General features: G+C 43.8%; 1 protein-coding gene across 9 annotated transcripts in view; it reads left to right on the forward strand.

Moving 5' to 3' along the window:
- Positions 1-23,800, forward strand: part of TNRC6C (trinucleotide repeat containing adaptor 6C) — an 854,353-nt gene that overhangs the window by 496,626 nt on the left and 333,927 nt on the right. For all 9 annotated transcript variants that reach the window (XM_085616884.1, XM_085616886.1, XM_085616885.1 and 6 more), the window contains one exon: positions 7,046-7,165. In XM_085616884.1, coding sequence (XP_085473010.1) covers positions 7,046-7,165 — 120 coding nt within the window. The remainder of the gene's footprint in view (positions 1-7,045; positions 7,166-23,800) is intronic.

A 23,800-nucleotide genomic window follows, 5' to 3' on the forward strand; every position in this document is an offset into this window, starting at 1 on the left:
GCAGGACCTGTGATAAGAAGAGGGTCCATGTAGATGACCAGCATGAGGAGTGTATTTATTGTCTACATCCTAAGCATGTTGCTAAGGACTGTAGAATTTGCTGGACTTTCCCTCCTAAGACCTTAAGGGACAGAGAGGCAAGAGTATTGTTATGGTTGAAATCTTCCTCGGCTGAGGAGGATGACGGCCTCGACATCTAGTAAGAGAGCTAGATCAATTGATAGTTCTTCCAGTGAAGGGAGAAAACATCATAAGGCCTCTCATGTAACTTCTGACCATTCACAGAAGTCACAAGACTCTGACAGATCCAAGAAGTCTTCAACTACAAAAACCGTGAGTAAATCTCAGGTTAAGACTTTGTCAGTGGGATCATCTTATACAATCTCTGTGACTTCTGCTGCTCCTCTGTCGACGGCTACAGTCTCCACTACTTCGATATCGTCACCTATCATGTCTCCTAGGACGTCTAAGACTCCGTCGACAATTGCGTCGACGTCGAGCATGAAGGAAGTTCTGTCAACATCGTCTATGACCACATCGACGACGAAGACCCCGTCGACGACGAAGACCCCGTCGACGACGAAGACCCCGTCGACGACGAAGACCCCGTCGACGACGAAGACCCCGTCGACGACGAAGACCCCGTCGACGACGAAGACCCCGTCGACGACGAAGACCCCGTCGACGACGAAGACCCCGTCGACGACGAAGACCCCGTCGACGTCGAAGACCCCGTCGACGTCGAAGACCCCGTCGACGTCGAAGACCCCGTCGACGTCGAAGACCCCGTCGACGTCGAAGACCCCGTCGACGTCGAAGACCCCGTCGACGTCGAAGACACTCCCGTCGACGCCTCAAAAGACAGCAAGTCCGTCGATGAGGGGAAGCCCGTCGACGAGAGGTTTCCTTAAAGCGATTCCACCAACTACCCATGTTACGCCTATTGCGTACACGCATATTCAGCTAAAAACTTTTCATAAACAGGATTACAGCAATATTTCTCCTTTGCTGCCTTCGCATATCCTGGACTCCTATACGGAAGGTGATGATTTTGAAGAGGAGGATGATGAGGGTCCTTTCGGGATAGCTAGGCACCCCTCGGAGTTGCATATTAAGTGTCAAGAGGTGGATGAGGAGGATGACTACCATGAGCATGCGTACCAAGAAGGCCTTGCTGCACCAGTTTACAGGCATCCCTCAAGGGATTGGGATCGTAGAGAATCGAGTCACCTCCCGCCTACACTGATTCAGGACCTTCAGGCCATGCTGGCGGATTACCACCAACGCTTTCCTCCACAACAACCTCTTCCTAATTTACAACCGACGGAAGAGTCACACACGGACATTCCAAATTCGCCACTTCACCCTGCTGGTTCGGGGACACAATCGCACCATATTACCATTTCCTCTGATGAAGATATCGAAGAAGGTGAAGTACCGGATAAAGACACCAATCTGGATCCTTGGGATGATTACATTATTCCCATGCCTTCTCCACCTATTCCGCAACCATCGGATTCTCCTCCAGAGGATATAGGTGGCTTTCACAATTTAATGCAACGTGCAGCAGTCAGGTTTCAACTACCAGTCTCTGTGGAGCATACGGATTGTTTCCTCCATGACTTTAAAGAGGAGTAGAGGAAAATTACCAGAGCAATTCCCATCATCGATTTTATTTGGAATGAGGGGTTAAAAATTATGAAGACACCTGCTTCTGTACCTGCGGTCCTCCCTCGTATTGATAAGAAATATCGTGCTCCTCCAGAGACGCCCTCCTGTCTAATCGGTCATCCCCGACCAGATTCAGTTATATCACAGGCTGCTCAACAAAAGTCCAAAAATCCGGCTATGCCGATATCAACGCCGCCGGATAGGGAAGGGCGAAGATTGGATCTGATCGGCAAGAAGTTCTCTACGATGGCGGCAACTTCTATCAAAGCTGCAAACTCCTTGGCCATTCTTGGTCGCTATGACCGCCAGATGTGGTCAGAATTCTCTGAATTTATAGACCTCATTCCTGAAGATCGTGAACAAGAGGCAAGGAAAATACTTCAAGAGGGAGAACGAGCCGCATCAGAGATCATAGACTGTGCTCTGGATATTGCAAATACCAACTTTAGGCAACTTGCAGGGGCTGCAGTTCTTAGGCGTCAAGGATGGCTTAAAGCAACATCTTTTAGGCCAGAGGTTCAAGCCAAAATCATTGATATGGCCTATGATGGAGAATCCTTGTTTGGGAAGCATATAGACGAGGCCCTCCTAGCGATCAAGACTGATACGGATACAGCTAAGTCACTAGCTGCTCTCCAATACAAACGGTGATCTTTCCGTGGTGCAAGAGGTCGAGGCTTTGTATCAAGGGGAAATTATCAAAGTCAGCAAAACAGACAATATCAGTCTCAATATAGACAGCCTTATGGACGATCATCATACAGGCAATCTTCCTCGAATAGTTTCTCTCGTCAGGGAGGTAGAAGGCGATCGAACAATCAGGGTTGCGACGCCAACAAGAAGCAATGAGTTACGCTGGACGCCAGTCATCCCTCCTTCCCTCCCAGTGGGAGCAAAGATAACAGCTTTTGCACACAATTGGGAGGAGATCACCTCGGATCGTTGGGTCATCGACCTAGTCAGAAACGGTCACACCCTGGAGTTCTCAAAACAACCCCCTACTGCCCCGCCCAGGGGTCCCCCTCCCCCTCGTCTTCACTTATTGTTCAAAGAAGCTTTAATAATGCTCTGCAAGAACGCAATAGAGAAAGTTCCTTCGCCCCAGAAGGGAACCGGGTTCTATTCTCGATTTTTCCTCATAAAGAAAGTCAGGGGAGTGGCGCCCGATTCTGGATCTCCGCAAGCTCAACAAATTTCTAAAGAAGCAGAGTTTTCGGATGGTTACACTGGCCGAAGTTTTGAGCTGCCTAAACAAAGGGGATTTTATGGCTTCTCTGGACATGGAGGACGCGTACTTCCACATTCCTATCCTTCCCAAGCATCGCAAGAACCTGCGATTTGTAGTGGCTGGCGTCCACTATCAGTTCAAAGTCCTTCCGTTTGGGCTGAAATCTGCTCCAAGAATTTTTACAAAGTATCTTGCACCAGTAGCAGCGACTCTAAGATCACAGGGAATACAAGTATTCCCGTACCTGGACGACTGGCTGCTCAAAGGCCCCTCGAAGCAGACTACCGTAGAGGCAGTTTCAGCATGCCTAAGTCTATTCTCAAACTTAGGCCTCACTCTCAACAAAAGCAAATCTCAACTGCTCCCTCTTCAAAGGATTCAGTTTCTGGGAGCAATGCTGGACACCAAACTATGCAAGGCATTCTTGTCAGAGGAACGTCCGCTTCGTTTACAAAAGCTAGCACTTTCAATCGCAAGAAGAAAGTCAGTTTCTGTCCGGAGGTTTGCGTCTCTTCTGGGGATGTGTTCATCAACTATAAATCTTGTACCTTTAGCACGGCTCCGAATGAGGCCTCTGCAGGAACAGTTACATCTACAATGGAAACAGGCCGTGGGGTCGTTCAACAGCTTCATCAGGATAACCCCTCACATGATGGTCTCTCTGCATTGGTGGTCACAGATGGAAAACCTGGCTCTGGGCCTTTCTTTTCTAACATCTCCCCCAGAATTCGTGGTAACAACAGACGCCTCCATGGAGGGGTGGGGTGGACATCTCCAAGATCTACAGATTCAGGGACGATGGTCCCAGGAATACCGCCAACAGCATATCAACAGACTAGAGCTTCGCGTCATTTTTCTAACTCTGCAGGCGTTCCTCCCGAGGATTGCAGGGGCCTCAGTGCTGGTCCGGACGGACAACACGACCAGCATGTATTACGTCAACAAACAGGGAGGAACGAGGTCACTGTCCCTTTCGCAGGAAGCTCAGGAACTATGGGAATGGCTTACAACACACAAGATAACCTTACGAGCGGAGCACGTCAGGGGCCTTCACAACACGTTGGCCGACAACCTAAGCAGATCTCTGGCAGGCTGTCACGAATGGGAGATAGAGCAGAAGCAACTAGACGAAATTTTTCAATCATGGGGCAAACCGGCACTGGATTTGTTTGCTACAAAGGAAAACAAGAAATGCCGCTATTACGCAAGCAGATTCCCTCAACAGGGATCAAGAGGAAATGCCCTGTCCATGAGATGGTCAGGGCTTTGTGCGTACGCTTTTCCCCCGATACCACTAATTGCGAAGGTGATCCGCAAAGTGAAGATGGAACATTGCCGCCTCATCCTGATTGCACCCCGTTGGCCAAGGCAATATTGGTTCCAGGAGCTGCTTCTTCTAGCTCACAGCTCCATCCGTCTAATACCAACGATGACGATGTTGACAAGGGAAAGGGGTCAAATACTCCATCCAGATCCACAGTCGCTGCACTTGCACGCATGGCTCCTGATTTCCTAGAATACAAAGATCTAACCACTTCACAGGAATGCCGTGAGATTCTATCTAAATCACGCGCACAAAGTACTTTAAAAACTTATCGTTTGAAGTGGAAACGATTTTGTCATTGGTGCGAGGGGAAGGATGTCCATCCTTTACAAGCTCTAGTAGAGCAAATCCTTCCTTATTTGTTATCCCTAGCCAAATCTGGGCTTGCATTCTCATCAATTAAAGTTCATCTTGCGGCTCTATCAAGATTCAGGAAGAGTACTTCTAAGCCTTCACTCTGTTCCTCTTCATTAATAAAACAATTTATGAAGGGGCTATTCCGTGTTTTTCCACCAATTCGTGCACCTCCTCCAGAGTGGGAGTTGAACACAGTTCTAGCTCAATTGATGAAAAGGCCTTTTGAACCTATCCACAAGCCTGAGCTAAAATTTTTAACATGGAAGGTGGCTATTCTTTTGGCTCTTACATCGGCTCGAAGAATCAGTGAGATTCAAGCGTTCACCATCTCAGAACCCTTTTTGCAGTTCTCTAAAGACTTTGTTACTCTCAGGACAAATCCACGATTCATCCCTAAAGTTCCGACTCAGTTCCACTTAAATGAGCCAGTGAAACTAAAAGTTTTCTTCCCAAATCCAGCCACTCCATCTGAGCGAGCGTTGCATTCTCTGGATATAAAACGCTGTCTGAAATTTTACTTGCAAAGGACTAAGGACATCAGGCGGTCCAATCAATTGCTTGTAGCTTATGGTCAAGCTACGCTTGGGTCTGCTGTGACTAAAGCGACTATAGCCAGATGGTTAGCTTCTACAATTCATTTTTGTCATGATAAAGCCAATAAACCATTACAAAGAAAGGTCAAGGCGCATTCTACTAGAACTATGGCAGCATCTACTGCATTGTTCGCAGGAGTATCCTTGGAGAATATTTGTCGTGCTGCAACGTGGAGGAATGTTCACACATTCACAAAGCACTACTGTCTGCAATCTACTCTGCAGGAAGATACAGCGGTAGGACAAGCCGTCCTTCAGCATCTTTTAAACTAAGGTCAGATATATATGTTTCTTCAATTTACTGTTTATAATTGCTATATTTTAAGCTACATTGTCTTTTCTTTATGTAAGATACATGTTTGGATTTTAACAGAAAACATCTTATGCCTTCTACTTATCAAATTGCGGGCGTAATTGGGAGTGTATCAGCAATAGTCTCCCACCATCCGCAAACAACTGTATGCTTGGCATACTGCTTGCTACTCTGATTCAGGCATGTGAATCTATGAAAGATACCCCAATACTGGATAAGAAAACAAGTTACTTACCTGTAACTACAGTTATCCAGTATTGGTATCTTTCATAGATTCACATGCACCCACCCTCCTCCCCGCAGAGTCAGTTCTCTATGTTTGGGATATAAGCTTCCCACTCGTGCTAGGAAAATCTGAGGAGAGCTGGCTCTGCTGAGAGGGTTCTAGAAGGGTGCTGATGTCTGATTGGTTGCTACCAATTCTTAGGTTATTTTACATAACGAAGTAGATAGGCTTCTAAGATATAGGCCTTAGGGCCTTTTTTCTTTGGGCCTACTACTACTGCTACTACTAATTATTTTTTGGCACTACTTTTTTATCTACCGAGACTCCCGCCTCGGCGACGGGGAATGATTCAGGCATGTGAATCTATGAAAGATACCAATACTGGATAACTGTAGTTACAGGTAAGTAACTTGTTTTCTTGCTTCTGCTCCACCACACAAAGGCAATCCCATATCTAAATAAGGCATTGCAAGATGGAATGTAAAACGTATCCAGACATGTTATGTGAAAGCAAAAAGAACTTTGATTATACCCCCTAGAGTGCATTCCACTCGCAAAATAGAGGATACTATGGCCTTCTTATGTAATATTCCCCTAGATGACATCTGTCAGGCAGCAACATGGTCTACACTGCACACATTCAGCAAACATTATTGTGTAGATGTGTTAGCGAGGCAACAAGCTAATGTAGGCCAGGTATTACTTAAAACACTGTTTGAGGCAACTATAACAACTACAGGGGTGCCATCGCTGTGGCAGCATACTGCTTTATAGACTATGCAAAGCATGCGATCTACAGCTCACATGCCTCGAATGCATAATGTTACTTACCCAGTAAGCATCTGTTCTTAGCATGTAGAGCTGTAGATTCACATGCGCCCACCCGTCTCCCCGGTCTCCTGTTGTTGCAGTTCTCAGTTTACATACATACGCATGGACATCTCTGCGTAACCCTTACTAACTCCATTATCACCCTCTGCGGGTAAACGATCTAACAATGGAGTCGATGCCTATGTGCACTATCACCGAAAGGATAGCACCGAAAGGAGGAGTCACCTTACCAACTGACTGGAAGGACTTCTTCGAAGAAAAACAACTTGCAAACATCCGGACCCAACAGTAGAAGGCAGGAGGATGCAAAGCATGTGAATCTACAGCTCTGCTTGCCAAGAACAGATGCTTACTGAATAAGTAAGATTATCCTTATATGGGAGAGTGCCCTTACAGTATCTCATTTAACATAGAGTAAGGCACCTTCCTCATCGCCTGATCTTGGTTTGTATGAGGGCTGTACACCAATTCTTGTAATCACTGCATGTTCTTTGTCCCTCAGGTTCAAGCACAGCTTTTGCAGTTTGCAGCAAAAAACATTGGTCTCAACCCTGCACTATTAACCTCGCCAATTAATCCTCAGCATATGACGATGTTGAACCAGCTCTATCAACTGCAGCTGGTGAGTATGTGACCTAACCTTGTGATGCCTGAGAAATCTGCTAAATTGTAACTTCTGCCATTAGTTTCACTATTAGATTATTGTACTAGAAACGTGGTGTGCTCTTCTACACTGACTGTCTTTTTGATATATATTGAAAAAGAGCTAATTTTAAACCAGTTTTATTGTTTGGTAAACACATTGTTAATGTACACTGTAGAGTTTAGGGACAATTAAAGTTTGATATATTAATTTGAAGAGCATGCAGAAGAATGGTGCCTGCTGTTGATAGTGTACCATGTAAACCATAAGTCTGTGTGTCAAGAACGCTGCTATTTTGCGATCCAGTGCCCACATTGCAATGAGGCATTAGTTCTGTTGGAGATGAGCTTATCTTTGATATCCAGAGAAAAATGTCATTATGTATAACGCAACATCACATCGGCACTGCCATACCTTGGCTCACCATTTTTACTGCAAATGAAAATCTCAGTCAAGTTCTGACAAAAAGAGCTCAATGTCATAAACATTTCCAAGCTGCAAGAATGCCTTACAGAGATAGTAAGATCATATCAACTAGGAAGGACACTATATCCAGGATTCACCTGTTTACATGTGCCTCAGTAAAACTGTGATTTTGACACCCAGGAGATTATTAATGCTTGAGAAATTCAGAAGTGAATTGCAATAAATTGCTCATAGAAATCAGTAATGGTACATAAGGAAGAGACCAATTAGAGAACATCAAGCTCCGATATGTTTATACTTGTAGTAATTGTAAAGTGCTTACCAGCTGCTGCCAGCAATTCTGTCTATCTGGCTGAATTTCCCTTCAAGTTTATCAATGCATCAGCATTCGGATTTGTGCTGCAGTGTTGCATTATGTGAGTCTCTCACTGATGGTCCTTTTATACTTATCAAAAGAAATTGGAAAATTGTGCCACAAGCTAGGTAGTGGTTATCTGCATTTTATACTTCCGTATGTACACACGTTTCATTTAAGAACATTTAGAGTGTTCTGGGATCCTTCCACGCAGCCAATATTTAATATAAAATTTAAGACAAACTGACGATTGTGCAACACAAGACTTGTGCTAAAAGTATGTACCTTTATTTCCAGGGCACGTTGTCTCACAAAGTCAACAAATAGAAATCAATCACTGAGTTTTCAAAGCAAGCCTTCTGTGTGCTTTTTACCAATTTTTTTAAAATCAAGTTCATCCGTGTCCATCAGGATAATGCCACAACATTGTACTACTGGAACAAACTAGGATGAAGAAGGTAGTGAACCCTGCTAATTGACATCCAAACCATCTGACACCGCCTGATAACTTAAACGTTTGATATTAATTGTCCACTATCTGTGTATTCATAATCTGGAAGTTGAGCTGAGTTTTTAAAGAAAATATAAAGTGGTTTCTAAATAGCGATGCCCTGCACAAATATAAAAATATTTGCATGTAATGAGTACTTATTAAGTGCACTATGAACTCAATCCGGACATCCTGGTGCTTCCACCTGAAAAGGGAATAAAAACCATCCCAATGTAGTGAGAAGAATCCAGGTTTTGAAATGTTTTCGAAAGGTTGTCTCCTTTTCCAAATGTCTTAGAAAGAGAGGGAGATGAATCCAGGCATTCGCTCCCAGAACAGAGAAAGATCTTCCAACTCTAGTACGGAGTCCAAAATTAGATATCTGCAGAAGTTTGGAGTTGGTGGATCTCCGAACTCTTTGGGTTTGTAATGTGTGAAACAGTCACAAAGATATTTAGGTACTGTTTGATGGAAGGCTCTGAAAGTAATCATCAGAGATTTAGACAGAATCAGCTTCTGCAGAGGTAACCAATGAAGTATCCTAAGCCATTTGGTGTAGCAGGAGGCAGACTAGCAGGGCTGTCTGGCCACCAATCATTTACAGAAACAATTGTTTTTTCTAAATTGCACGTTTCCCAATTTGTGCACTTCATATAATTGTTGCTCATCTAGCTTAGAACTTGGACAAAACAAATCTTCAAATGTAATCCAGACCCAAAGGAATTCTTGTCCAAGGATAGGATCAATTGAGGTTCATCTGCGCAAGATGTTATAATGAAAAATGTCCTATCTAACATAGCAGAAAGTCTTCTCGTAGGGGATCTCCATGTATAGCTATAAGCATTGAATAGTCCACCCGGGGCACTTTTCATTTATAAGTGTAGACGCTCACCGTTCTTCATGAAGGCCTGCAAAACACTAGAGGAAAACACATTATGCAGCGTATAACAACAAGCTGCAGTAAACTTATTTTTCAGATTATACTTAAAGGGAAAAATACCCATATGTTGTGTATGTATGTATGTATGTGTATGTATGTATATATATATATATATATATATATATATATATATATATATATATATATATATATATATATATATATATATATATATATAGATGGTTATAGTTAGGACCGTGTTTCCATAGGAAATCTCAAAATTCTATTTTGAATAACTTTGGCGCCGGTTGACGAATCTTCGCGAAATTTTCAAAACTAATGGGGCGCTCCGCTCCTACCCTGAAAGTCTCAGGGTGATTCGTCAAGCGGGGGCTGACAAAAAAGGGGGGTCCCAAAACGCGTTTTCCCCATGCATTTTCCCATAGGACCTTTAGTAGAAGGTACAGCCCGAATGGCTGAACGGAATTAATTGAAATTTGTCAGAGAGGTAGTCCTCAGGTCAGGGATGTGCCTTTTGCATATATGGTGTCAATCTGTTCAGTAGTTCCTGAGAAAATTGCAGTTAAAAGCACGTAAGTATCTATAGCCGCGCACCGTGGTGCCGTGCGCGAGCGTAATTCTGATTGGTGGATTCATGTCAGTCAACATTCGAATCGGTAGAAATCAGGAAGTGTCGGCCGCCATTTTGTGTGTGACAGTAAAAAAGAAAGATGGAGAACGTGAAAAGGGAGCAGGGTACAGAGTTCCTGACCCCCCTAGCTTTTGTTAGGGGGTCCCTGAAGGACCATGAAGGGTGAAAAAAACATGTTTTTTTTTTAAATCGCGGGGTGCGCGCACCGTCGCGAGGTGCGCGCACGGCGGAAAAAACCCATAAAAAAAATAGAATTAAAAATCAAATTTAAGTGTTTAGATGTTAGGTGGCTCCAAAAAGTGTCAGTTGAGGTACAGAGGAACAAAAAAATGACGACAAATATAGGGTGCCGCACGTGTGCTGCTGTATCTTGCTCTCTATTAGGGGAATGCTGGTGTCCCCATAAGAGAGAAGAGCATTGCACGCATTGCACCGTATATGCACCCTCTTAAACAGAGGGTGTATATCCAGAGGGACAGAAGCAGGTGAAGCTGCCGCCGCAGATGATGTGCTCGGCTGAGCTGCCGATGATGTGCTCGGCTGAGCTGCCGATGATGTGCTCGGCTGAGCTGCTGCGGATGTGCTCGGCTGAGCTGCTGGAGGGTTTTCTCTAGCAGCTCGAGCATAAGCCACAGGAGGCACATCTCTAACGTGCCTGATCATAGTGAAGATACTAAAAGAGTATTTCTTTTTAGGATCTCCTCTTGATAAGACACCATTACAAATAGTGCAGGTGACTTTTGGAGCATTCACCTTCTTCTGTTCCTCTGGATAAGTGAAAAATTGCCATATACAAGAGTTTTTCTGTTTCCTCTGTCTCTGTGGCACAAGGGTCTCCTGCTCACTCCCAGAAGATGACTGCTGCTCTGCCATTCTCAAGTACTGGAGTACTGGAAAAGCTGCTCAGCTCCTTCTCCCAGGGAATCAGAAGTAATAATGAGGGGAGTGGGTGTGGTGTTGGAAGTTTCTGGAACTGAAACTACTATAAACCAATTAAAAGTGTTGTTTCTAAATCACATGACTTGCCGTGCGCGCACGCATGCGCGTACAGAGCACGCGCACGGAGCACGCGCGCATGCGCGTACGGAGCACGCGCGCATGCGTGTACGGAGCACGCACGACGTACGCATGCGCACGTGGAGCACGTACGCATGCGCGCACCGAGCGCGCACCGTGCACGCACGGTCAAAAACACTTAAAAAAAAATTACAAGTGTTTATAAGTTTATAGAAGATATTAACTATGCTGTTCAACTCTATCGAAATTAAAAAAAACAAAAAACTGAGCTATTCCATATTACAGGATAAAGTTAAAATATAACTATATATATATATATAGGTAGCTTATTGTAAAATAAGCATTTAAAAAATATAATACATTCATAAATTAGCATTTAAAAAACCTTGCAAATTCACTTAAAAAACCATAGGTTTCACACACGTTATAGTTAGGAATTAGCATTTAAAAAACCTTGCAAATTCACTGAAAAAAACCATAGGTTTCACACATGTTATAGTTAGCTGGACATTTCACTCGTAAAAAACCAATGAAGTTCCGCCGTTCTAGTTAGTTCAGCTAACTATAACTCGCGCGCCCGCAATCCACTGCTGTGACGTCACATATTACATCACTCATGACATGCTCAGTGACATCACTCATGCTCAAAGAGGAAAGGGAGTCTATTCCAGGTACTTATTGGTGCCAAAGAAATACCAACCGCACAAATACAGACCTATCCTGGATCTGCGATCTCTGGACAAGGTCATTCGGAGAGAGAAGTTTCGCATGTTAGCGCTATATCAAATTTATCCGCACCTACAAAAGGTGAATTGGATGTGTTCGATAGACCTCCAAGATGCGTACTTCCACATACCAATTGCTCCACATCACCGAGTTCCTGAGATTCATGGTGGGCTCCACACATTACCAATTTCGAGTCTAACCGTTCGTCCTAAAATCCGCGTCGAGGGTATTCACAAAGTGCATGGCGGTGGTAGCCGCAGCTCTGCATCGTCAAGACCTATTTGTGTACCCGTACTTGGACGATTGGCTGTTGAAGGGTTCGTCTCCACAGATGGTGAAGGAACATTTTCAGATTTGCCTAAATCCACTTCGCTGTCTAGGCCTTCATGTGAACCTGGACAAATCTGTCTAAAAGCCCACTCAACTCTACATTATCTGGGTGCCACCATAGACTCCGGTATAGGAAAAGTGTTTCCTTCAGAGGGACAACTGTTATCGATGAAACAGAAGTGTAACTCTCTGCTTCAAGTACACCAACCATCAGTACGGCAAGTGGCCTCTCTTCTAGGGTCGATGGCCTCTTGCATATTTCTCATCCCCAACTCCAGATTGAGAATGAGACCTCTGCAACAAGATCTGGAAGACAAATAGGTCCAATCCTCAGGGCATTGGAAGGATCGGATTCTCCTCTCCCAAGCAGCGAAGTCCTCCCTGATTTGGTGGACTCATCCGAAAAATCTTCTGGTGTGAGTGCCCTTCCACCAGTCTCTTCCACAGCAATCCCTGATCACCGATGCATCTTTCCAGGGATGGGGGGCGCACTTGGGTTGCTTTCAAACTCAGAGCAAATGGTCGAGCAAGGAGCAGACCTAACATATAAACATATAAACTTGTTAGAGCTGCGGACAGTTCATCTAGCTCTCAGGCATTCCATCCATCAATTCAGTCAGACTCGATTCTGATTCAAACAGACAATACAACCACCATGTATTACTTGAACAAACCAGGTGGAACACACTCCCGCTCGCTGTCATTGGAATCCCAAGCGATCTGGCTTCTGGTGAGGAATCTCTCGATCACAGTGGTACACCTGCCAAGAGAACAAAACGTGCGGGCAGACGCTCTGTCGGCACTTCAAAGAACAAGAAGACTGGGTGCTCAACAACGACGTAGTGGCAGGCATCTTCCGTCAATGGGGTCGACAATCCATCGACCTCTTTGCAGATGATCTAAACAAGAAATGCCACGCCTTCGCGCCCAGATTTTACCGGCCAGGAACTAGAGGGAATGCTCTTATGATCGACTGGCCTGGAACATTTGCCTACGCCTTTCCTCCCCTTCCTCTCATACCGAAGGTGGTGACCAAGCTCATCAGGTCCAGGATGAAGATGATCCTGATAGCACCGGATTGGCCTCCCCACTGGTGGCCTACGGACCTATTGCAACTCTCAATATGTCTACACAGGAGGCTGCAGTGCAGACCGGACCTACTGACCAAAATGGGTGGGAAGATTCTGCACCCTAGCCTTCCGTCGCTGAGCTTGGCAGCCTGGCTCCTGAAGTCCTGCAATACGGACCCTTGAATCTCCCTCAGGACTGCATGAACATTTTAAGGCAGTCGAGGAGACCATCCACTAGAAGTTGTTATTCTTTTAAATGGAAGAGGTTTTTCTTGTGTTGTATGCGTAAAGGTTGTAGTCCAACAAGTGGGCAGGAGGAGGCACTCTTGCCTTATCTTCTGTATTTAACCAAGTCTGGTTTGAAGTACTCTTCTATAAAAGTTCACTTGGCGGCCATTACGGCCTACAGAAAATCACCTGACCAGCCTTCATTTTTTCAACTCCAGGTGGTCAAGGATTTCTTTCAGGGGTTGAAGAAAGTTGTTCCTCCTGTCCGACATCCTTCTCCTCCTTGGGAGTTGAAAATTGTCCTGTCCAAGCTCATGGGCCCTCCTTTTGAGCCCATCCATAAGACCACTTTACACCACCTAACGTGAAAAGTTGCCTTTTTAGTAGCCATCTCGTCAGCGCGCAGAGTGAGCGAAATCCAGGCACTCAGCGCAAAGGAACCATACACGGTTTTCCATCACAATCGGGTGGTTCTCAGGACTCACCCGTCTTTCTTACCAAAAGTGGTGTCTGACTTCCATGTTAACCAGACAATTTCCCTTCCTTCTTTTTTCCCAATCCTGCTACTCCAGCAGAAAGGTCTCTTCATTCACTTGACCTCAAGAGGGTTCTAAAATTCTATTTGGAGGGAACGAAATCTATTAGGAAGTCTGACCAATTATTCTTAAACTATGGTGTCGTCAGGACAGGATTTCCAGCCTCAAAACGATCTATCTCGGTGGATGGTGTCCTGCATTAAGCTGGCTTATCAGTTAGCGAACAAGCCTTTGTTGGTTTCCCCTAGAGCTCACTCCACTAGGGGAAAAGCAGCTACAGTAGCTTTCTTGCATAATGTACCGATGGGCGAGATTTGCAAGGCGTCAACTTGGAAATTGGTACACACGTTTACTAGGCACTACTGCCTTGATTCTGACTCCAGAGCAGATACCCAAGTGGGCCAAGCCTCCTTGAGGAATTTGTTCCAATGCTAATTTCATTGGAGTCATGATCTGTCTCAATCCTGTTGAGTTTATGCTTGTCATTTGCACGCAGGTTGAGGGGATGGGCTTGCTATTCTATTCATATGCTTGACTATTGATGAGGATCCCCTGGAAGAGAAGGATAAATTACTTACCTGTAATCCTAGTTCTCGTCCAGGGGTATCCTCCTCAATAGTCATAAGCAACCCACCCGCCTCCCCGGGCAAATGATTACGATAAATGTCATCTCTTTGTGCCCTGGCCTACGGGTCTCCACAAAGAACTGACTTAACTGTCACCTCTGAGGCATAATGGAAAGCTAAGGGTCATGGCTGCCTTAAAGGCACGGTGCCAGTTTATTCCTTTTTTAAATTTTTTATTTTTTATTCAAATGTTTCAATAAACAGCACAAACTCATATAACATATTAAACAGTAAGGTTACAGAAAGATTTTTTTAACAATCAAAAAATCAGAAAAGAAAGATAAGCATTAATTACCTCCCGCTCAGATTGATAATCAAAAAAGGAAAAACAATGATGAACAGTGAAACGTCCATTCCAAAATATAATCTGAATTATAAATTAGCTAGGGCTCTGCCGTATGTCAATCATGCAGCTGCCTACAAGCTTTGAAACATTTACTAGCTGATGCCACCCCGAAGTTGTAAGTTTTATGACTCCTTCCATCTCGCTAAAGGAGCCCAGATACGTCGACCCAGAAGTCTCGCCTTTTTACCCTTTCTCCCATATATAGCTCTTTCCAAAGTAAACATTGAGAGCAATCGTGACAACCACTGCTGGAAAGTTGGAGGGACCGGATCGATCCAGGTGGAAGCAATACTTACCCGTACTACAGCCATAGCCAAAAAAAGGAATTGATAAACTGGATCTTGCACATCACCATTACTTACTCCAAGAAGAATCAGAGCAGGGGTTAGCGCAACTTTCAGCCCTAGTGACAGATCAAAAAACTTCATAATAGAATCTAGCAGGTTTCCAAGGCGTGAGCAAAATACAAACGTGTATAAGATCCGCCGCAGGTGTGTCGCGCCGTGGACACCTCGTTCCTACCAGCCCGCCCCACTGTGCTATTCTCGCCAGGGTATAATAAAGTGCAAAAGCAGTCTTATAGTGCTGTATCTGAAGCACATAACTGTCTGACTTAATTCTAGAGAGCCAAAGAACCTTTCTGATTAGACACCCACCCGTTCCATCCATTTTACTGCATGTTTATCCAAATCATCTTGCTTCAATGCAACCTGTTCAGCATATATTAACTTAATAACACCCTTCCTACTGTCTCCAATAACATCAATGACTTTGATTCTACTAAACCCATTAGACCCCCCCACCTTCTTACTAAAAAAACTTTGCAGCTGCAGAAAAAAAAAAAAAAATTACTTCTATCCAGCCCATACTCCGACTGAATATCACAAAACTGGCGGAAACCTTCCTTCTGTATTAGATCCCCAACCTTCCGGTCCCCCCTTTCTGACCAATCCGCCATGACCCCATCAGCAAATATTTCAGGAAACATGGGGTTTTTGTAGAGCTGGGTGTAGTAGTTGATCCTCCCTATACCAGTCTTTTTTTTAAGTGCCGCCCAAATTTTAAAGGCGGCCAAAAGTCTTAAATTTCGTCGTCTTATAATAAAGGGGCTTGCTAAATTTCATAAAGCAGTTTCTCTAGCATGATCCCCGAGCAGCAACTTATATACATCAGGGAGCCCTGTTTCCTCATCAGAATTGCCAGGGGGTGCACCAAATAATATACTCGTATAATGGAGAGCCGCAGCCCAATAATAAGTTCTAAAATCAGGAACCGCGAAGCCCCCCCCTCGATCACGTGGGAGTGACATAAACCTGAGAGCCCTCCTGGTTTTCCCATGCGCCCCGATGAAGCGGTTCACTATGTTCTCCAATGTTACGAACCAGTGTTTCTCGAATTCTAATGGTATTGCCCTACACAAGTAGAGGATTTTTGGTAAAAACATCATCTTAACCACATTACAGCGGCCCACTAATGATATGTGTAGATTGTTCATTCTGTCAAAATCGGTTCTCGCCTTCCTAATTACTGGCTCGACATTCCTAGCAACTAGACTCTCCAATTCCGGCATAATAGTAATACCCAAAAATACTGCTGACTCAGTTACTCGAGGATCAGCGACGTCGAAGGTGAGTGCCTTGACGTCGAACGACTATATGTAACCAGCACCGGTGAGTCTTTCGAGAGGGATCTTCTCGACGTTGACCTCTCTCCACGCTTCGACGTCGAATGTCTTGACGTGGAAGCAATCGACCTCGTAGACTTTGTCCTCGACGCAGAGCGTCTGGGAGAAGTTAAAGTGTGAATCGACAGAGAACTCCTTCTCGAAGTTGTGTCCTTCCTTGACGGAGACTGCCGTCTCGACGTCGAACGCCGCCTGGAATACTTGACTTTGGGTCCCGACGACTAATCCTTCTTCGCCGTCGACTAAGATCTGGCCCTTGACGTTGAACGCCGTCTGGTCAGCGACAACGGAGGAGTCTGCTTCGGCGTCGAATGCCTCGCACCTGGGGATGACGATGCCTGTCTCGACGTCGACCGCCGCCTGGTTGATGGCGATGGAGACACTTGTTTCGACGTCGATCTACTGTCGATGAGGCCTGTCGCGACGTTGACTGCCGCCAGGTTGACGGAGACGCCCGCTTCGATGCCGATCGCCGCTCTACTGGCAACGGCAACGCATGTCTCGAATGCCGTAGCGACAGCGACGATGGAGATTCAACTCTCGACGTTGTGCGAGCCCGCACCAACGGAGATCTACTCCTCGACGCCGGGTTGAGGGCGTGACGTACCTGCAGTCTTCGACGACCGGTGTTCTCTCGACGGCGAGCCCGCTGTCGATGGTCTTCTTGTCGCCGTTTTCGCTGCCGGTGAAGGTATTTTCAGCGCAGATCCCGACGCTGAGGGTGAGTAAACTGGAACTTTACTTCTGGGTGACGATCTCGCTCTCTCCCTTCTCTTCTTCTCCGGTGATCTGCCTCTAGAAGGAGCGTTACCCTTCTCAGCCAGCCCATCAAGACGAATCCTCTCTTTCAGAGTACGCCTGGGCAGGGACTGACAATGTTTGCAAGTCTTAGGATCATGATCCTCAGGAAGGCAAAGGATACAGACAGAATGTGACTCTGATCTAGCCTTCTTCTTGCCACAGGAAGAAGTCAAAGAGAGATAGCATTTCTGAGTGGAAAAAAAAAAAGGTAGAAAACTACTTTAAAAGTTAAAAGATGTCGATTGAAGTAGGTTTTGGCTAAAATATTGATATTTTCTGACAGAAATCAGAAAAAGCAAGAGCCTGAAGTAACCAGGGTCCTGGCAGAAGGAGCCGAAAAGAACTGACCTGTCACCCCGGAGGCATGATGGGAAGCTAGGGGGTCATGGCTGCCTTAAAAGCATGGTGCCAGTTTATTCCTATTTGTTTCTATGAGGTTAGCTTTTCAGCTTTTCACAATTAGTGTTTTATGCAATGCAGCCTGTGAGCTGGCAATGCCGTCATTTCTCTTTGCAGGAGTATATTTTTTCTGCTGCACATTAAAGCAGTGCAAATGCTCTGTTTTCTTCAGTGCTTCATGTTGAATGTATATATGTGTGCAAAGGAAATTCCTGTAGCATTGCTCAGCTTCTCTTTTCTATATGGACTGCTGCATTTGTGATAAAATATATATATGGACCTATTTAAGTTTGTGCGAAAATTAAAATTGCGGAAATTCCATCTGACACAAGGTGTGCAAAAACGCAAAGCCAATGAAGCGCCAATGACAGAAATCGGTAGCCCCTTGGCCTTGACAGCAGGCGATGTAGGGCTTTTGAGAGATCTGGAGCAACTTTATGATGAAAACAGAAAGTGAAAAGGTTGCCAGTCAAGATAATCCACTACTGGGGGGGCACTATAAAGACCTCATTTAAAGCTAAATCTATATTTTGCCCGATCATGATGAAAGACAATCTTGATGTATTTAATGACAAAGTGACAAGTGAGTTGAAAAAATTGCATTCATCAACTACCAGTGCTCCGAAAAAGTATAATAAACAAGACAATCTTTATTACCAAATTATGAAGAAGTTACAATCTGACGATAACGTTATAATTCGTCAATCTGACAAGGGGGCAATGTGGTGCTCTGGCCACGGTATCTCTACATGGAGGAAGCCCTCAATCATTTAACAACAGGGATTGTTAAAAAAGAAGCACTAGAATGAGAATGAATCTTTATTGTTCAATTAATTCAAATTGTTACAATATTCTATCAAAAAAAAACTTGTTAAAAATCTCACAGTTAGTTAAGAGTGAAAAGACGTTTAAAAAGATTAAAATAGTAAAAAGGACTATTACTGAAAATATTGTCCCATCTAGCAGTAAGGTGTTGAGCATTGGACTTGAGGAAAGATTTTATCATAGTCTTTCTTGCTTGATGGCCGACTGAATGCTGTTATGACTCAGTTTTCAGTTTCAGTGCGGCTCTGATTGCATCTCTGAATTTCCTTAGTCGGGCCGCAATTTGAGGTGTTTTAGCAGAAAAGCACAGGTCGGAAACTTCCCTGCAACTTTGTAGGCCAAGCAACCTACAGATGAGGAGAACCATGCGCTGCCGCTCACTGACTAACTTTGGGCAACAACACAACAGATGGAGCCAGGATTCACGGTGGTAGTTGCAGAGTCACTATACAAACTGTCAAAAATACGTGGCAGGAATTCCACAGTACGTTGCTTTCATGGAAAACAGCAGGGCTACTGAGTTCTGATGAATTTAAATTTCTAAAGACAGATCACCCAGTGATCCCTGTGGTGTACTTTATACCTAAAATTCATAAGGGACTATCTAAACCACCTGGAAGGCCAATCATTTTGGCCCGAGGGAGCCTCATGGAGAATGCTTCCCGGTATGTGGATTTGTTTCTCCAAGAACACGTGTAACAATTGCCATCATACATACAGGACACGGGAGACTTCCTAAGGAAAATTAATGAAATTGAGTGGGAAGAAGATGTTATACTCATTTCCTTGGACGTTACAAGTCTATATACCAGCATACACCACCAAGATGGGGTTAAAGCTGTTGAGCATTATTTGGGTACCAGACCAATGTACTTGTACATGCACAATAGAATGTTGTGCACAATGATTAAAATGTGTCTTGAAAACAACTATTTTCTATTTCAAAACCAAGTGTTTCATCAAGTGAGAGGGGTTGCCATGGGGGCTTGCTTTTCCCCAAGCTATGCTTGTTTGCATGTGGGGTTTTGGGAGGAGCGGGTCCTCAAGGCAACGTATGGTGAAATGCTTTTCAAGCATGTTATATGTTGGTACAGATTTAGTGATGATCTGTTCGTAATTTGGAAAGGAAATGATGAAAGTGCACGGAATTTTATCGAACAGATCAATGTGAACAATTTGAACTTGGACTTCACAGCTCAAATGAGTAAAAAAATGTATAATTTTTCTGGATGTAGAAGTATATATTGAGAACAATAAACTAAAATGCATAGAAAATCAACAGCAGGCAATTCAGTGTTTCACGCATCAAGCCATCATCCTAAACACCTTATCCATAGCATTCCCTACAGGGAAATGCTGCGGATACGCAGGATTTGTAGTACGAACTCTGAATGTTATAAGGCCCAAAATGAAAGCAGGGTTAAATTCAGAGAAAGAGGGTACTCAGAGGAAGTGCTTAGCAGTGCCATCAAAAAGGCCAATAAATTGGATAGAACCTGTGCTTTGCCCAATAAACACCGAAGTGCGTCTGTGGGACCTAATGACAATAAATCAGACCAATCTACACGTTTGATCTTAACCTACAGCCAGCAACATAGCTCCCTACGAAAGACAATTAACAAACTGGGCTCTAGTACAAAATGATCCGATTATTGGAGGCCAATTGACCAAGTCCCCTAACATCACTTTCAGGAGAGCTCCTTCAATGAGCTATTCACTAGGGAGCAGTAGTCCGGAGGTGACGACTGGCAAAACCTGGCTAAGTGTTAGGAAAGGGTTCTACAAATGTACCACATGTAGGGCTTGCAAATATGGAAGTAATACATTTTCGTATGCAACACCCTTTAAATCCAAACCTGTGCCAATCACTAAAGTTCTCAACTGCAAAACAGAATTTGCGGTCTATGTGCTAGAGTGTTCGTGTGGCCTGCAATATGTGGGTAGTAGCAAGTTGCAGGTCCACCAACTAATACTCCAGCACATAAGGGCCATCATAAACAATGATATAACCTATTCAGTTGCACAGCACTTTAAAGAATTCCATAGCAGAAAATTGGAGGATTTGAAATATTTTGTTGTGGATTCAGTCCTCCCTCTTAGAAGGGGAGGGAACCCGGAGGCCCTACTCAGAAAATTAGAGACGAGACACATATTAGAGTTAGACAGTAAAGCACCTTCAGGTCTTAACTCTAGTGACTACTTTCACACCTGTCTATAATCATCCTTGAATCACATCTGTCTCTTTGAATACTAGTTGTGTAAATTAACTGATTTATCGCTGCTGTTGACATGTATTTTAGCTTTCACGAAACCTTTTGATTATTGCACATATGCACTGACAAAATCACGGCTGTGATTTAGTATGGAAATATTATTTGCACTAGAGGCACTAGCACTTTGACAGTGGTGATTGGGGTCAACTCAGCCCACTCGGGCAGGACATTAAAAAATGAAAAAAACAAATACTAAAAATAAAAACATAAGCATCCAACATTAATATGAAAAACATCAAGTTATGGGCTGCTTTTCAAAGAAATGATAGCAATAGAATAGTGTGAAAGCACCCAATGATAATGTGGTATGGAGAGACTATGGCATGTAGGGGTCAAAGCTCAATATCCCCAATCTAGAATTCTGATAAGTGACACTATGCATTTTTAAAACTATTTAATTTCATGTATTTATATATGATATGCTTATTTATGTATAGAACAGTTTTTTAGATTCTAACCTGTTGATCTGAAATGAGCTGATGGTGCAATTTTATCATTATATGGAGAAACTAATATTTTTACCACTATGTTGATTTTAATGACTTAAACTGCCGTCCACTCTTAACAATTTTTTAACACTAATTATTTATGTATTAACTTGATTATTGTGTTTAAATTGTTTGTGGGTGCATAGGACACCATTGTCCATAAAATAACAATTCTTTGCAATCATATAATGAATTATCGAAAATGAGAAAACAGACTATGAATGTATTAGTATGTTTTCCAGGTTACCCAGGTTACCCATGTGATTTGCACTAGCACTTTAAATTGGTGAGAGCACTCCCATAGCGTGTCATGTGATCAAGGCCTTTGGGAGGCCGAAACGCATAATGGCGGAGGTGCAGGGCGTTCTTCAATAAAGAAAATATTGCAGTAATCCTTGGGTCTGCATTCGGCTATCAAAGAGTGCGGAAGGTAGCGGAGTGGAGTAAGGATATATATATCTATCTATCTATCTATCTATATATCTATATATATATATATATATATATATATATATATATATATATATATATATATATATATATATATATATATACAGTCCTGCTCCCAAAGAAGAAGGCACGTACACGAAAGCTGCTGGAATAAGGCACTTTTATTTTCCTGGGTCTCCCTCGACCCCGGGCTTATATATATATATATCCCGCTCTAGTGCACAAAAAATATGCGAGGAACTCTGGGGACGGGTGCCAGTCTTGCGGTAGTGCTCCGCAAAAATATACACGCGCCAAACCTCCTTTAATATTCATTGAAGGAGAAACGGCACTCGCGGTGCTTCATTGTAGCAATTTTAATCTTCAGACAACAGACGCGTTTCAGAAAAGTTCCTTCGTCAGTGTTGTTTTCGTAATGCACTCGGCGGCAACATTTTAAAGCATCATAGAAGTTATCATGAAAACAAACAAGGGCTGATGACAAGATGCTCTATTACGGGCGCCATGTTAGCCGAGTATATCTTAGTTGTTACAGATAAACACGTAATTACAATGCACCACAAGTCAGGATATATACATTCAATCATGACACCAAAGTTCTGTTAATTGACGCATTACGAACGTGATAAGATAACAATCTTGCCGTGTATCGGCATTGGCAACCTTTACCTGTTGCTGGCATACCCATGTATTTCATATAATTAGAGATATACTCTTCTAACATGGCGCCTGTAATAGAGCGTCTTGTCATCAGCCCTTGTTTGTTTTCATGATCACGTCTATGATGCTTTAAAATGTTGCCGCCGAGTGCGTTACGTAAACAACACTGACAAAGGAACTTTTCTGAAACGCGTCTGTTGTCTGAAGATTAAAATTGCTACAATGAAGCCCCGTGAGTGCCGTTTCTCCTTCTATGAATATTAACGGAGGTTTGGAGCGTATATATATAATACAATTGGTGCTGATGTGTAGCTGGTTTCCGCTGATACCGGCAGGGGGCACGCCCTCTCGTTCTGGAACTCCGTGAAATCAGCAACACGTGTTTGTGGTCAGCACTGTTGCCCTTTCTTCCTTTGCTTGATTGCCTCTCTTGAATCAAGTCATCCGTTGTGATTTCTGTTTTTTTAATAGGGCTCTCATATATGTTAAACCCAGCTCCATTTATTATACTTCAGCAAGACTTTCTTACTTTTTTGATGGGTACACCTTTTGCTCCCTGAGACTTTTGATTCCCAAGACTGTTTTACTGCCTTTACTTCTTCTCATCTTGTCAGTGAGTTGCATCCATCATCTGTCCAGCCACCATATACCACCCTTTTTCCCGACAATCTGTGGTGCAGTACGAGGAGTACAATCGTGGCCCCCCTCCCCAAGCGGAGGTATTTCCAATTGGAGAGTATTTAAGCGAGGGGAGAGAGGAGGCGGTATTGCGCTCTGATAAGGGCACAAGTAAAGGTTTTAGCGGGACCACCATATCCAGGACTTCTGTGGTGGAGTGCAGCCCAGCGCCAAGAAATTGAGAACAATATCGCTGTTCAGAGTTCCACATCACGGTATGAGGAACCTCGTGGGGACTACAATTACCATCATGCAGTAGACCTGGGATTCTTAACGCAATTAACACACCTGCCTGTGGAAGGAGAAGTCGAGAGACTACTTCTATGGGAGTGGTCTCTGAAGTCCATGAGAGACTAACAGCCTGTGGGACCGGCACTGATGACGGCCATTCCGGCCAGAAACGCGTCTGCCATAAGCGTTTCACGGACTGCAGGAGAGCGTTTCAATTATGCTGAATATGCATTATATTTATAATCTTCATATGTTTCTCACATATATGTATGTATTGTTTGCGGGGTCCCCGCGCATGAGCAGGAATATTCATATGCTTATGACTATTGATGAGGATACCCCTGGAAGAGAACTAGGATTACAGGTAAGTAACTTTTCCTTTTGAGGCATCTGGCGCCTTATGTCTTTGGCACATGTAGGTCCTTTATTAGAACATTCACATT

This window comes from Triturus cristatus, chromosome 7, assembly GCF_964204655.1.
Source record: "Triturus cristatus chromosome 7, aTriCri1.1, whole genome shotgun sequence".
NCBI classification, from domain to species: domain Eukaryota; kingdom Metazoa; phylum Chordata; class Amphibia; order Caudata; family Salamandridae; genus Triturus; species Triturus cristatus.